The 15,167-nt window shown below is 33.7% G+C and overlaps 3 protein-coding genes across 6 annotated transcripts in view; 1 reads left to right on the forward strand and 2 right to left on the reverse strand.

Moving 5' to 3' along the window:
* The window catches only part of LOC109546301, a 520,465-nt gene that overhangs the window by 177,095 nt on the left and 328,203 nt on the right, over nt 1-15,167 (reverse strand). The gene's annotated exons all lie outside the window — the stretch shown is intronic.
* LOC109536795 lies at nt 108-13,400 on the forward strand. Of its 4 annotated transcripts, none has more exons than XM_019903180.2 (23): nt 109-417; nt 1,210-1,505; nt 1,896-2,012; nt 2,125-2,328; nt 2,384-2,580; nt 3,234-3,673; nt 3,736-3,894; nt 3,993-4,103; nt 4,462-4,613; nt 4,674-4,986; nt 5,767-6,048; nt 6,287-6,776; nt 6,835-7,350; nt 7,607-7,662; nt 9,044-9,633; nt 9,689-9,860; nt 10,055-10,678; nt 11,237-11,405; nt 11,468-11,612; nt 11,771-11,950; nt 12,013-12,241; nt 12,899-13,048; nt 13,158-13,400. In XM_019903180.2, exons 1-23 carry the CDS (start codon nt 280-282, stop codon nt 13,254-13,256), a joined length of 5,829 nt encoding a protein of 1,942 aa, XP_019758739.2. In that variant the 5' UTR covers nt 109-279; the 3' UTR covers nt 13,257-13,400. The 4 variants fall into 4 exon arrangements, with proteins under 4 accessions (XP_019758741.2, XP_019758739.2, XP_048519946.1 ...); XM_048663989.1 differs by having other exon boundaries at nt 6,838-7,350; XM_019903181.2 differs by having other exon boundaries at nt 1,213-1,505.
* The window catches only part of LOC109536798 (replication factor C subunit 4), a 3,292-nt gene continuing 1,383 nt past the window's right edge, over nt 13,259-15,167 (reverse strand). Inside the window, exons 2-3 of the mRNA XM_019903187.2 lie at nt 13,829-14,248; nt 13,259-13,773 (exon numbers count right to left, since the gene is read on the reverse strand). Of these exons, the coding sequence (XP_019758746.2) occupies nt 13,376-13,773; nt 13,829-14,248 (818 nt within the window). The 3' untranslated portion in view covers nt 13,259-13,375. The remainder of the gene's footprint in view (nt 13,774-13,828; nt 14,249-15,167) is intronic.

Below are 15,167 nucleotides of genomic sequence, written 5' to 3' on the forward strand. Positions count from 1 at the left end.
CTGTATCAGGTATTTAACAGAACATTGGTTTTGTTTCTTTTTATTACATGTTGTTAAAAGAGATTGGTAAATTCTAAGTGCTCGCAGCATTTGAGATTGACATCACTTGACAATTGACTTTATATTGTTTTCAAGTTAACAGCGTGTTAACAGCTAGCAAAGTTCGTTGCATTAAATTGAATAATATTTAGTTTGGAATCTGATGTGTTACTGAAAGTTTAATATACAGTCACTGTGTACCATCTCTGGTACAGTGATCAAAGCGATTCCAGCTCTACGATGGCTCGATACGATGTGTATGAAACTGGTTTCGATAATTTGAATGAAACTCTGGTGTTTGGCAAGAGAGCTATTGATGGCAAAAGTTTGTATGAAATTTGTACCCTTGCAGTAATCACGTCCTCAGATGCTGTAAACGTACGTATATTAATCCTCACGTAGTGAAATGGCTTTCAGGCTTTTTGAAGAATTCATTATTTACCCCAAAACTCTTATATTCGTCCAAGCGATAATCTCTTGCTGAACGTTACTTGAAATATCATCAGTACACTACTATAGACATATTTACTTGCAAGACAAAGTAACAATTAGGCATTGGCCCATCATGACAAACTATAGTGGTTGAATATTTTCCACAAAGCCAGCGATTATAAGTGTTATTGTGTGTATGTAGCACAACAGCAGCCAGAAACTTAATGTTTGATGATATGGACAGCGGACTATTGTTTGAATCGGCTTCTTTTTTTGGGCAGTTGCACTTTCTTGGATAATTGCTTTACTTGTAATAAACAGCACATTGTCGTGTCTATTATGTAGAATATTTGACCGATTTAGACTCACGCCAAGGAAAGTAAACCTAAAGCGCATTTTCGACATTGTTAAAGGTTTTAAGTTTTGAAGAGCGCAACTTATAAACTAACCACAAATGTAACGTGGCAATTGCTGTCCTTATGTTAAAATTAATTCGTGACACCATTCTGATCTGGAGTCATGTGGTTAAGATCTAAATAATCAACAATTAAAATTTTATTCAAGTCCATACGAATAAAAATAAACAGTGTTACAAACATATACCATGAGAGTGACAACCAATCTCCATGATCCTCGATAACTTTTTACCACTTTTTACAATTTAATAAAATATTAAACATTAATAGCTTTTGTCAAAATATTGCAATGGCACGATCGCAATGCAAAATTTTATTTTAGAAGTCTGGCGAATCCAAAATCAAAATAACAACACACTATAATAAAGTTAATGGATCAGTTTATTTGGCCATTGACAACTGTTTGAGAATACTGAAGAGTATTGAAGAACCTGGTTTAATCGCAATGCATGAATTTGATGATAATTTGGAATGCATTTCTGTTTCAACATGTGGACGATTTCTTCTGCTTTGCACCCAACATGGTCATATATATGTGTCAGATTTAAATTTGATTCAAGATCAGACCACTGAAAATACGGAAACAGTCTGCTCAGAATTATCCTTTATTTTTACTGAGTAAGTATGCCAGGAATATATGGGTTCTAGACTATAGATGCATAGATATAAGTGGGCACAGGTTTTGAAATGCGATTATCTCATACTCCCCAGTGCCGATTACGATCTTATTAGCTCTAATCAGGTGGGTTTAGCTTGAAAATTGAAGCTTGGAGTAGGTAATTTGTGTCCACTTATATCTGAAACCTTTGAAACCTATTCACTAAATGCATTGTTCATTACGATGCAGGTAAATCAAGCTTTTCGTAACACATTAAGCTGTTATAGCTTAGTCATGGAGTGGAAAGATCCAAAGAATTGGAGAAGACTTTAAAGTTACCATTGTTATCCATAACGATTTTTCTTTGAGAGTACGGACTCAATGTGTTAATCTTTATTTTTTAATTGCAGGAAAGTAGATCATTCAGCACAGGGGAATATAGAAAACTTTTTTCTTACAACATTTGCAGACAAAACAGCAGAAGTTCTCACATTTTATGCTGTTACATGCGCAGGACTAGTAAAAAAGTATGGAGTATATTCTAAGCATTCGGATTAATTGTATTTACATTCGAGTTTACATATTCATGTACAGTATGTCTAGAAGTCTATAAAGATTGAAAAACTTTTATTTTTAAAGAATTACTACTAGACTCGATGAACATGAAGAAGAACAGTTCGTATGCGAATTGGTATATGATGCGAACCAAACTATTCGCGCCGCTGCTTTTGCATATCCATATCTGTGCATGGAAGGAACCGAACTGGGAATATTGGATCTACGTAACATGGAATATCAATCTGATGATGCATTCGGAATAAAAACTGTATATGCTTCTGGACCGTAAGTTATTTTGTGTTTTTTAGAAACCTCTATTCAGCCATATGGATCATTTCAGCAATTTTGTTGCTTTTGGTAACAATGGAAAGATCTATTTAATTGACTCTGCAAGATGTTTGGTGTTTGGAGTGAATAATGCTTTTCCTGAGCGATTAGACGAGTTTGAATACTTGTGGTTTATTGGTAATGAAGACAACCGATTAATGTTGGCCATAACTAAGCATCAAAATATACAAGCATTTCGCTCTATAATAGGTAAATACGATTACTGATTAAATGTTCAGGGTAATTTAATATACAGTGAATACTGAACGCTTATAAGACACTTATGGATGAAAGTGTTTATTTTACTTTCAAAGTGCTTTCAGTTTTGAAATAATACTGTATTATTAACAAAAGAAAATTATGATATTAACCACCTACCAAAAAATGGTTTGAGATTGGTGGATATTAGCAAGAAACAACTTTCGAGGTAATCCTTAAGACGTTATGTCGCGTTCAGGCTTAACAAGACGAGAGCGCAACAGGAGCGCGAAGCAAACACGACAGGAATTCGTACGTTTTTCCCATTGAATGCGCAGGAATCTCAAATATGCATGCATGTTTTCAGTGCATCAAAAAAGAAATCATCCACATTCGCATAACTCCCTAGAAAAAGAAATTTTGGGCCATCTTAAGTGCGTGGCCATTGTGTCGCGCTCTAATCGCGTTAAGTCTAGACGCGGCATTGGAAATATTGAAAGAAATCAATGGTTGGTTATCTGAATATTTAATGATACCAAATCGACAAAATTCAAGAATTTTATATGAAGTATGTGTTTCCATTTTGCCGAAAAAAAATGATGATCGTAACTCACATTTCGGCTCACCCTGGATAAATAAATGTTCCATTCAAATTAAATTTCCAGATTCTGATAGCCTGTATGATATTCATCTCGAACATCCAGTCCACCCAAACAGTTACATGAAAGAATACGCTGAGGAAATAGCGTTTGTATCTGAAGTTTATAAGAATGACACCCTAGTGGAATTACGGCTCCAGATTATAACTACTACAGATCCCAAATTAAGAGTGCAAAAGTTAATTAGCCAGGGACAGATTGACAAAGCTGAAATGTTTGCTAAGCAGTTTAACCTTGACCAGGATTGTATAGGTGAAGCGAAGGCATTTAACATCATCACCAAAAATGAGTGCACTTCAGAAGACATTGATGAATTGCTCGCAATTCTTGATACAATAAAAAATGCAGCGACAAAAATACAGTTTTGTGATTCAGTAGTATGTAAAACGGCTATAGATACCAGGAGAGTGTTAAGTTATGCAGCTTCAACTGAAACCACGACTTCGGTAAGTTATTTTGAAACCAACTTTTTCTTTGACGCTCGATACCTTTCATGTTATTACCGTAGAAAAATGGTGCAAACTTGCATCTGTGGAATACCAACTGTAGTGTTAAACTTCATAGATTTGATACTTATATGAGTATATACAAAGAATATGATCAAAGGCAATGGTCAAATTTTGTCGAGTGCGATCTTATTGGGGAACTAAAGACATTTTTGAAACAGGTGAGTCGACATACATATATTAAACATAGAAAACAAAATTCCATGATTATTGCTTAGGCTTTTGTTAATTTTCCAATATTTGATTTTTGTGTATACAGGGATGCACAGATAAAGCTATTCTTTTGGTTCTCAGTACCTTGTATAGTGAAGAATTTGCATCAACGTTAACTGACGATGAAGTCAATGAAGTGATATCAGCAGTCAGCGAGGTAATTTAGCTTAGTAGTAATGTACTTGTCCCAGCAAGAAGGGGTAACTCATAACCCAAGCGTGATAATCACGTGAAAAAGACGCGATACTCGAAGTTTGTAACATAATGTTATCACAGTCACATGATGTTCAAATAAAAAGAACTTATTAAATTTATTAACAAAAGCACTTTTTCATATCTAATTTTTGATAAAATGGTTTTCGCATATAACATTTTTAATTTGTTAATTTTTCTTGCTCTCCTTGAAAATGTAATTACAAAGTTAGGTCGGGACTTGGAGCAGCACTCAGGTTATATTGACGTCCCTTACAACCCAAAATGTAACATAAAATAATTAGTTCGACAATTGTTTTTAGCCGTCTGTCGAAACGACGATGTCCTTTTTGAATGCATTCATTCCTCTTGTTCTAAAGTACAAATCAGACGCTATGGAAATACTTATTAAATGGGTCTGCAATAGAATTATTCAAATGGAAGAGAATGTAGATTTTCTAGAATGCGCAATTACGTAAGTTTGTGTATGAATTGTTATAGGTAAATGTTAACTTTTAATTTAAAATGTGTTTAGTTTTTTAAATGATATAAACAACATTATAAAACATGCCCCTCCACGAACTCACTTTGATAAGGCTAGAGAAAAGCTACGGAACTCACTGAAGGCTTTAGAGAATATAGAGACGCTGAATGATGATTTCAATGTACATTTACCTTTGAAAGATTGTCTTCAGGGTCCATATGCAATCGTCCCAACACTACTTAATGTCTGTATAATGGGGAATTTTAAGCCTGAAAAGCTTAGGTTGCTTATGAAGGAAATTTTGTATCCATTTCTTCTAGAATGTCAGGAGCAGCCCGATGAAATTTTGTGCAACCAAATAAAGGTAAATAAATAATATGGTTGTCCATTTTGATTCTAAAAATGGAGGGCAAGATATTATGTTTTTGCGAAAGTTATCGGAAAATGAAGGTATAGAGGTTTAGAACTTTAAACGGAAATAAAAGTAAGAAAAATAATGTTAACGTCATGATATTGATGTTGATGATATTTATTGAAAAGGCAATTGTATGCCATTATAGCTTAACTATGATTTGTTTGGGGTATAATGCGTCGCGGTGAAGAGCAATCTGGAAGTCCAATTTTCGCTTCTTCCAGACCATAAAGCACCCAAAACGGTGAGTTTTTCTGGATATAACGGGGTCTCGACGACTAACTATTATGTCGACCGTAAAAGGGACGTAGCACATGGTAAGTTTGGCAAAGTAAACAGCGATTTTCGAAATAAATTGTTGAATTTGGTGCCACAAAAATACAAAATACGAAAGCAATTATTAAGACGCTGTTATATCCAGAAAAACTCACTCTTTGATGTGCTTTCTTTATGATCTAGTGGAAGCAAAGTGGTCGAAAATTGTGCTTCTTCCGTGGATTGCTCTTCATCCAAGCCAGCCGCGGCGCATTACACCCCAAATCATAGTTAAGCTATAATGGCATACAATTGCCTTTTCATTTGCAGTACCATGACCTTAACATGATTTTTATTAGTTTTGTTTCAGTTTAAAGTTCTATTCCTCTAAAAAAAACACATATAAGAAATGGATCTGAACTAAATTTTTACTAGTGTGTTATTTGTTATTAAATTATGATTACCTTTATGTTTCAGAGTTTTTTTCAGTTTGAAGAGATTTATTGGATGGATACCGCTTTGGTTTTACTAGAGTTCATTTCCAGAGTGGATTATAAGTTATCTCTTATTCAAGAAATATTAATAAAAACCGCAAAGCCATGGAGTGATAAAGTTAAACAAATCGGGTTTCTTGTATTTGATTATCCGACAGTTAATCCGCTTAGCGAAGAAATAGCAAAGCTGTTAAAGAACGAGCAGTTTTTAATTCTGTTGGAAAAGTACAATATTAACGAAAACAACTTTGTAACCTTGGAAGATGTGAGTACTATCTACGTATCTACTTTGGTAATGAACAATTACTTAATAAATGTGGGCAATTTTTTTATTATTCGGCAGATATTCTATGGGCTGAAAACTTGAGGAAATATAAAAAATATTAACGTGTTATTGATTGAAAAGTTTTAACAATAATTTTAAAAAAGCTTCATTCATTTCATCAAAAAGCTTGCTTCTTGAATTTATGAAATCTTAACGTAAGTGTGCAAAATGATTTCAGAAAGAATTCTATTTTCGGCGTATTATCTATCTAAATGGAGATGACTATAATACAGCTTTTAATGATGTCCGCCAGCTTTGTGATCAGAATGACCAATTTGAAACTGATTATTTAATGATGACAGAATTTGTTCACAAAGGCAGTTGTGAAGCCGCTTTTACATTAATGGATAAAATGGAGCCGCATTATATGTGCCTTCTCGGTAAAAGACTCCTGATCGATATATGTTTTAAAACTCGGAGGTTTATAAATCACTTCAAGCTTCGAGAAAGACTTTATAACGCACTTGCTCCTTTATGGAGCAAGCTGAAGAGACATTGCAAAAGAAGGCAACTGGATGAATTATTAAATAGTTATAATGCGACTAGAGCTATGTACTGGATGCATACTAATTTTAAAATTGAACTTGACTTAGTTCTTACACCATCTGCAAAGAAAGCAAACATAGCAACCTTTTTGGTTCAGGTGATCAACTCGAAAGTGGAAATTGGTAGATATTAATTTATTTAACTAACTTGGACTGTTTGAAAAGACGTGCATTTTTTCAGAAGTTAGTACCCTCATTGATCATTGCGAAAAAATTTCCAGCTTTTTTGAAGAAACATTGGACACTGTTCTTCTAGAATATATCAGCATCTGCCAAAATTCTCGCAATACGTTTGTGAAGATTGGGGAATATATTCTGGAAAGCTCACAATGTCCTCAACTGTTGACTCAATGCGCTGTTAATATTATAAAGTGTTTGCAACAAGAAAGCAGCAGTATGGACAACAAAACATTTTTGGATATGGCCATTGCAGAAGACGAGAATTCGTCTAAAGACTTAGAAGATGCACGCTTAGCGCTGCAGCTTTGTGTGAGAGCTGCACTGTATAACGAAGAAGAAGACAAGATAACGTTATCGGCAATTGTTGAGGTCATTCGATTGATTAACTGTATTTGTTGTAACTTGAACTCCTTTATCGGAGAATTGGACGATCTCCAAGTTTCGAAGAAATCACCCGATTTATTTCCACTCACTGCAACAATCCCAATGTTGTTCAATACGTATGAAGCTAGTAAACGTAAGTCACGTTAAATCTGTTGTATCTTACTATTGAGCGTGTTTTAACGCAAACTACATCTCTAAGTTAAGCCGAAAAGTCGACTTAGACTGAAAATTGGCAAAAGACAGAAATAATATTCGGAAACTGGTTAAATTTTCAACTAGCACATTGTTCTACACTCTATACAAAACTAGTCTTAAACTAAATTATTTCGAATAACTTGATTATTTCCCTTTCCTCTGGTATCTTTTAATTATTGAATGGTTATTTTCAGAGAATTTGCCACCTAATTACTGTTCTTTCTTCATACCTGATCGACTGAAGAATGTGGTAAGTACAATTCAATGTGCGAAACAAATTATATTAAACTTCCCTTTTGGCTACTTTATTGTATTTTATAGTATACTGACTAGCTATTTATTATTTCTCAATACAAGTTCGAATTGTACATCGTATCCAAACTTCTACATAACGTTTTATGGAAAAATTACTTTTTTGTTACTTAGTACGTGCACACCTGCGACCGAGCTGCTCTTTGTGGATTAGCTTGGGAAGTTAAAGATCATATTTTTCATTGATTTTCTTTCATTGCGCTTATGCTGTTATTGGACCCCCGTTAACTAGAAGACTGAAAAAAGTCAAAAGGAAAAGATGGTCATATGAGATTAATTTAGCTCGGTAACATATGAAGAATGTCATCATTTATCTCCCCACTTGTTAGAAGATACGGAAAGATTTTGTGGCAATTTTTGTATGAATATAAAAAAAATTAACTTTACAGGGTTATTCAAAATTGGCGCCATTCCTTTTAACGGGGCTTTTTGGTTTTTCCTTGACATTTTTTTTAAATTGGTCTTTCTATACGAACGCCCAATCGCTTCCCCTTAGTGACTGAAAACTCCCAGAACTTTCCTATTCAATGAGTTTTTCGTCACTTAAAGCAGCGGATTTCGCTTTCCAGTGATGTTATGGGGGCGGATTCAGAGTTTTTTTGTTTTTCTTTGACGCATTTTTTAAAAACTCTTGGCAACTGAAAAAAAACTATTTCGTCTTAATTCGCATCTTAATCTCATACTGTACATTTATGTTTATCGCGTTGAGTCGCATCGCTTAGCTTGGACGCCGGTGTGCACGTACCCTTAAATGTTTGTCGATAAGCTCTTCGCTATTGAGAATTACTATTATTATTATATAAATATTATTTATTGTTTCATATAAATATTTCCGAAACTTGTTAATGTAAATAAATGAAACTTTGAAGAATAACTAAACAATATACTCTCTTTGAAACAGATTTTAAGATAATTACTTCCGCCTTCCAGAAACCTGGGTAATAAGAAAATCTGTGTAAAATTGATAGTGAACGTTTAACTTGTACTTCGTTTAGCTTTTTAGATTATCGGAGAAAACCGAGAGCTTTTTAATAAAAAAAGAGTAATCCTGTGTTATCTGTAATATTGAGAAAAATTCTAACCAGAGTGGAAAAACACCAGAGCTTTTTAATCAATATTTATGTAATAAAAAGTTCATAAATAAAATAAATTCTTAAAATTTTGATCGTGAAACTTGTTGATGCTAAGCACCTTAATTTCGGAATAGTCGGTATTTGTGAGATTATTTCTCGTATAATTGCTACTTGAGCCATCTGTAAAGGGATATAGTTTATCTACACTACTATACACAGATACAAAAAATTGTTTCCATATTTCAGGACATGAGGGACGAACTAGACACATTTATATGGAATGCTCGCATTCTCTTGAATCAAAAGCAAGAATTTAATGTAATCAATATGATCAGATTAGTGCAGCAGACGTCGATAATTCTTCCGGAAGATCAGAAGGGAGTTTTGGAACCACTAAAAAAATTTCTGCAGGAATCAGTTTTGCCTCAGGCCATCGAAACCCTTCTTGAAAAGAACTATGGGCATAAAAATATTATTTTTCAATTGATGTTGTTATACGATAACGAATCATTTCATGAAATTATTCTGAAATATTTTCGATTGTATAGGAAAAGTCCAACAAAAATACGTACAATGGCACAAATCAGCCTAGAGGTTCTAAATAGTAAAGATATTCAGTTTGATAAAACATTGCTTGTGAGTGTTATGAACGCGTGCAAATGGTGGTCTAGATTCAGTGGTTTAAAAATGAGTTTTGAGGCTTTTATCACTGCCACTCCTAAGGAACGATTAGAGGCTTTGATGAAGGCAGAAATAGTGACAGTAGAGCACTTGCCGGAATATTGTGCAGATTTTTGTATAGAATTGGAGTCCTGTTATTTTAAGTATTTAAAGACGTAAGTGGATTCAACTAAAGCATTTGTTTGATAAAGAAAAAGTGGTTTGTCTTAGGGTTTTATTGAATTGGCGACCGAACATAACATATACTACCGAAATCAATGGCAAGCGAAGCCTTAAAATACAAAATTCTGAAGAAGAACTATTGGAAAAATGTGACAAAGTTTTGGCCTGCATATCTAATACGAAGGGAGTTGTCAATTCGACGGCAAAGTTGTGGAACTCGGTAAGTGATGTAATTATATTATATTTCTTACAATTTCTTAGTGAAATTGCTGTAAAACAATGACGATGGCAACTATAAAATCAACAGTATTATTGACGCGTTTCTCAATACTTTCAAGTATGATTTATGTTAATCTAAATCGCACTAAAATTATTTTTATTATACTATTCATGCAATGCCTTGTATTGTTTCAGGTGAATTTCTACTACTACGAAGTTTACTTGGCTTTGTTGCAAATAAATCAGAAAGTAGCCTCTTCCAGCGGATCTATTTCAGAGCTATACCAACCTTTGATTTGTTTTCTCAAAAAATATAGACGTGTTAACAAACCGACCAGCACAGAAGTCGAGATGTGGTGTGGTGCAAATCCGCTCAAGCCACTCATCGATTCTCTATCAGAATTCAGACTGCCCCTGACAAGTACATTTTTATCAAGTGATATTTGGAACATTATAAAGCCAGAAGTTAATCTCGATACCTACAAGCAATGGTTTAAATTATCAGATTATCTGAGTCAGTATCTGAAGAAACATGACATTTGCTTTTATGCAATTACCAGTCCAATATCAAGTGGAATAGTAGATACAACTAGCTCAACTTGGGAATTGTCTTTGAAATTTGACTATTTATTGCCGAAGATTGAAGACTGTGCAAACAGTATGGACAACCTGGAACATGCAACAGCAGCCGTTTATAATCTTATGTGTCAAATGCCTAACGGTGCTGATAAAGTGGAATTAGCAAAACTGAGCTATAAGTTTGCGAAGTTGTATTGGGAGTCTGACATTAACCAATCGGTCAAGCAAACTTACGTAAAGGTAGGTATTTATGTTTTTCACAAATTGTTTTCAGTAGATATGAATTATTACATTTACGATAAAAGTTTAATTAGAAAAATGTTCCAGGTTTTGTGATTATATATATGGTTTATCGATAACAATAATTGATTCAAACTAAAACACCCGAATAAAATTGTTTTCGTGAATTTTTGAAGCTGTTTTGGTATCGATTTTTTGGTAAATATAAATTACACAACGAAAAAAAAATTTTAACTGAGGAATTCAAATTCGCGGTCAGTTCGACTCAGGTCAGGATCAAGGTGATTTCATCATCAAATTTAAAATTAAAAAAAAAAACACAAATTTACAATTAAAATATGTTGTACAAAAACTATAATTTACAAAGTATTAAAACATCCATTAATTCTCAAGGAATTTCTTTTAAATCTGATGATGCCGCTGTTGTCTCGCCGAAACGTAATATGAAATAAACGATTAGAACATTTTGATTGAAACCCAGGAAAGAAAAAATATAATAACAATTACACGCAGTCAGGAAAATAAATCAAAATAACATCTTAATTTTTTTTTCTTTAGGTGAAGCAAAGATTTTTTAATTATTCAGCAAGTCACATTCTTCATAAATATCAGCTTGCTCGTGTTAAATATTTAGGGCTAGTCGCTAAACCTTCGGATTTAATAACAGAGCTCTACAATGATCGCAGTATAGAATCTTTCTACAATAATGCAGTGAATCAATGCCCTGGTAAATACACTAATTATTGTTGAATATTGGCTCGCGAATAATTCTACATAAATTTTTTTTAGGCATTAACAGTGCTGTTGAGGAGCTGTGTATTTTATTCCAGTTAGACGTTCTGGAAGAATGCACGCGAGTCTTGGACGAGTTTTTAAATTGTGATTTTCGATTGACTTTGGGTTGTCCACGATTACAACAGGAAAATCTCATAAGGTTTGTCATTATTTATTGCTATAAAGCGCTTTAAAAACATATTCTTACATAGTTAGTGACCAAATTTACTTGCAAATCACTTTACTGAATGTGATGTAACCCCTTTTTATAGAATGTTTATTTTATTTACTTAAGACATTGTAAATGTAATTATGTAGGGCAACGTACTTATGCAAGGGTAAACATTTTGACCACTGGCAGAATTATCTCATGAAGAAAGGATTAGATAATTCCGAGGATAATGAGATACTGAGAGCAAATGCATTGAGGTGCTTTTATTATATAAGTTCTTTAAAAACAATTGAAGAAACGTGCCATATGACTCACAATGAGTTCCTGTAAGTATTATTTGATAAAAAGCACTTAAAATGCCTACGAATTAATAAGTATCTGTTTTCAGCAACTACTTAAGTAAAGTATCGATTCTGGCTAAATTAGTAAACATTGGAGTACAATGTAAATCTGTGAGTGAGCTCGATAAAGAAAACAAAAAGCGATTGCTTAGAAACCTATCAAAATTGAACACCCGGTTGGCTGTTCAATGTGTCGCTAATATATGCAAAACTTACGAGTTTAGTAATATGAAATATTGGCATTATGTAGTTAGTATGGCCCGTCGGTTTCAAATGGTAAGTTAACACTTTCAAACTTCCAATATGGAACACTTTTTTTTTATCCTGCAACATTACAATGTCGTTTGGTTTACCGCATAGCTCACACGTTATTTCCCATCTAACCCACTTAGCAACAATATTTTATACTTATATATTTATAATTACACCGTATTTTTGTTCTATGACACTCATGGGCTTGTAAAATGTACGCTTTTTTCACTTGGGCAAGAACACGTACCATTCATACAATCTATAGCATTCATTCATTTTTTCAAGTTGCCAAAAGTTTAAAAATTTTCTGAATCAAGCATCAGATGCGGTCGAAATCGATACGGATTTATGCTTTTGTTTCAAATATCGCAAGAAAAGCATGTTCATTCTAACTCACATATTTCAGGCTTTTGAACTACTTTAATTTTTAGAATCAATTGATGGACAATTTCTTTATTCTTAGGAAATTAATCAAGTATAATTTAAACGAGTTATTTATTATGTTACGATGACGCTGTTAATTATACTTACTTAGTATTATAGTTACTTAGCCTTATTATATTTTCATCTATTGCGGTAAAATTGAAGCTGGCTATCAGCTACTGCTATAGTTCTAAAGATAATGAAAAAATGGAAGCTCAATGTATATTGAAAAGATGTAACAATTTTGGCGATTTGCAGTATGATGATCTACGGGATTACTTAGAGTTTCTGAGCAACAGGCATGTAAGTGAAAACATAAAAAATGCTTGGTATGTAGTTCTCGATCACGAATTCAGCAATTTCAAATGGGATGCTATATCGCAAGCTGAAATATATTTGTTAATACAGGTAAACCAGTCTTCCTACAAGTTAAATAATCTTATTTATGCAGGGCAAATAACATAAGCGATGTTTTTCAGTAACAGCTTTTTGATCCATGGTCTGTTTTTGTTTTTAGAATTGCCCAATTTTTGAATTGGACCTCGAACCATATATTGAGAAATGCATTAATCGGAAGAGACTGGACTTAGCCAGCATACTGAAGATAAGCAAGTGAAATTATAACGGATCTGTGGAAACCCGTAAAATTATTTGTATATTATTATAAATTGATCCTTGAAAAAAACATTATTTTTTTGTATTCTAACAGTTAAATATTAAATACATTTTTGAAAATTACACAAGACCTTGGATGGTTGTACACTTGGCATTTTCCTGTTGTTCCCACTTTCTCGCTTCTGGATCCACTGTAAGAATTTCTTGAGTGTGAACAGCAAAATCTAACAAGTGGGTGAAGTCCGCCCTACTGCATGTACTGCGGAAACTGGACTCAGCAAGGTATTCGCCTATTTCTGCCTTGAGCGGTTCGCTTATTGTATCCGATTCAATCAGCAAGACGTTTAGCTGTTCAAATATTTTATGAGTGGGATAAGCTTGTTGTTCCAACTCGTTGATAAATTGAATAATTTGCTTGATGTCTGTGGGCTTTCTACATAAATCCAAGAAGTTTGCAACCCACTTTTCCGGGACTACTGTGAGAACCTCGTAAACGTTTTCCAAAGTGATGTGACTGTCTAAAATTTCAAATCCAGATAACAACAGTTGCACAAGCGTTGAATGGGAACGTACTTTTTCCTTGCAGATTTGCACAACTTTGCAGGGCAGTGATAGCCCTTCTCATGTCTCCCCCACTTTCTTGCACCAAAACATTCAGTATATTCTCAGCTACCAGGACCTTCTCTTGCTTGCAAATAGCTTGCAATCTCTCCAAGATGAAAGACTGATTTAAAGGCTTAAAACGAAATTTTGTGCACCTGGAAGTGAGAGGTTCAATGATCCTCGAAACATAGTTGCACAAAAGGCAAAATCTTGTGGTTTTGGTTTCTTTTTCCATAGTGCGCCTCAACGCTGCCTGGGCAGCTTGCGTCATGGCATCAGCCTCATCAAGAATAATTATCTTTAAAGCTGGGCATGGGTTGCCATCTGCTCTTGCACTGCATACTGTTAACTGGGAGAAGGTCTTGATTTTATCCCTTATTACTTGTATACCTGCAGCAACAAATTCAATGAGACTCGTTTCAATCCATATTTGTTGAAGTAAGTTATTACTTTAACTTCTTCTTTAGTTAAAATTATTGTATGGCTAGAACTGTTTCCTAAATTTATTAATTTAAAACAGTTAACATATTTTGAGCCTGAAACAATTTTCAAGAGAATCATTTTGCTAGTGTTGCAGTTACATTTTTTATACAAATGCTTAAGTAATTTATTCCGAATATTAAAAATTTTAAAACTTGGAGATTATACTGTTAATGCAAAGAAAAATTATTTCTGGCAAGCAGAAAATTACCCCTTGACTTCAATATGAAAATATAATATGTAACAATGTCGAACATAGATCAAGTTTATCGTGTTTGGGAAAAATCTGAATCGCTTAAATATTCGGCACAATAGACGCGCAAAACTCACGGTGTGTTTCTGATGAGAGTGACGAATTTATAGTCGTTTTTGCGATAAGTTTAAACTGTGGTAGATCTAAAGATATTGACGTTCACAGTTTTAATTTTAATAAAACCTTATCAGGAAGACAGTTTTCCAAACCGACTTTGGAAGGCTTCTAATGAATATTCAGGCAATTGTAACCTTTTTGACTTTAAAGTAGGTATGATAATTTTAATTCTACCCCTTTAGAGGTTCGGAATTTCTAACAGCTTTTTATTAAAATATAGCCCTTGAGACGAGCCACCTAAAAGTGCCTACTCAATGTAGGACAGATAGTTTTCAGCGATTGCAAGGTATACCTACATAAAAATTGATAGGTACAATATTGGGTTTTTTTATGGTTAGGACTTTTGTTTATGAAAACGTCCTATTAGGCGGTTTTTATAAATCATGATATTTTTTCGAGCAAGCTGATGTAAATAAGTTCTATATTGTTGAGGCGGATTCATTTTTTTACAAACTTCTT

The sequence above is a fragment of the Dendroctonus ponderosae genome, unplaced genomic scaffold, assembly GCF_020466585.1.
Source record: "Dendroctonus ponderosae isolate FM_Combo_2020 unplaced genomic scaffold, Dpon_F_20191213v2 Dpon_F_20191213_2, whole genome shotgun sequence".
Classification (NCBI taxonomy): domain Eukaryota; kingdom Metazoa; phylum Arthropoda; class Insecta; order Coleoptera; family Curculionidae; genus Dendroctonus; species Dendroctonus ponderosae.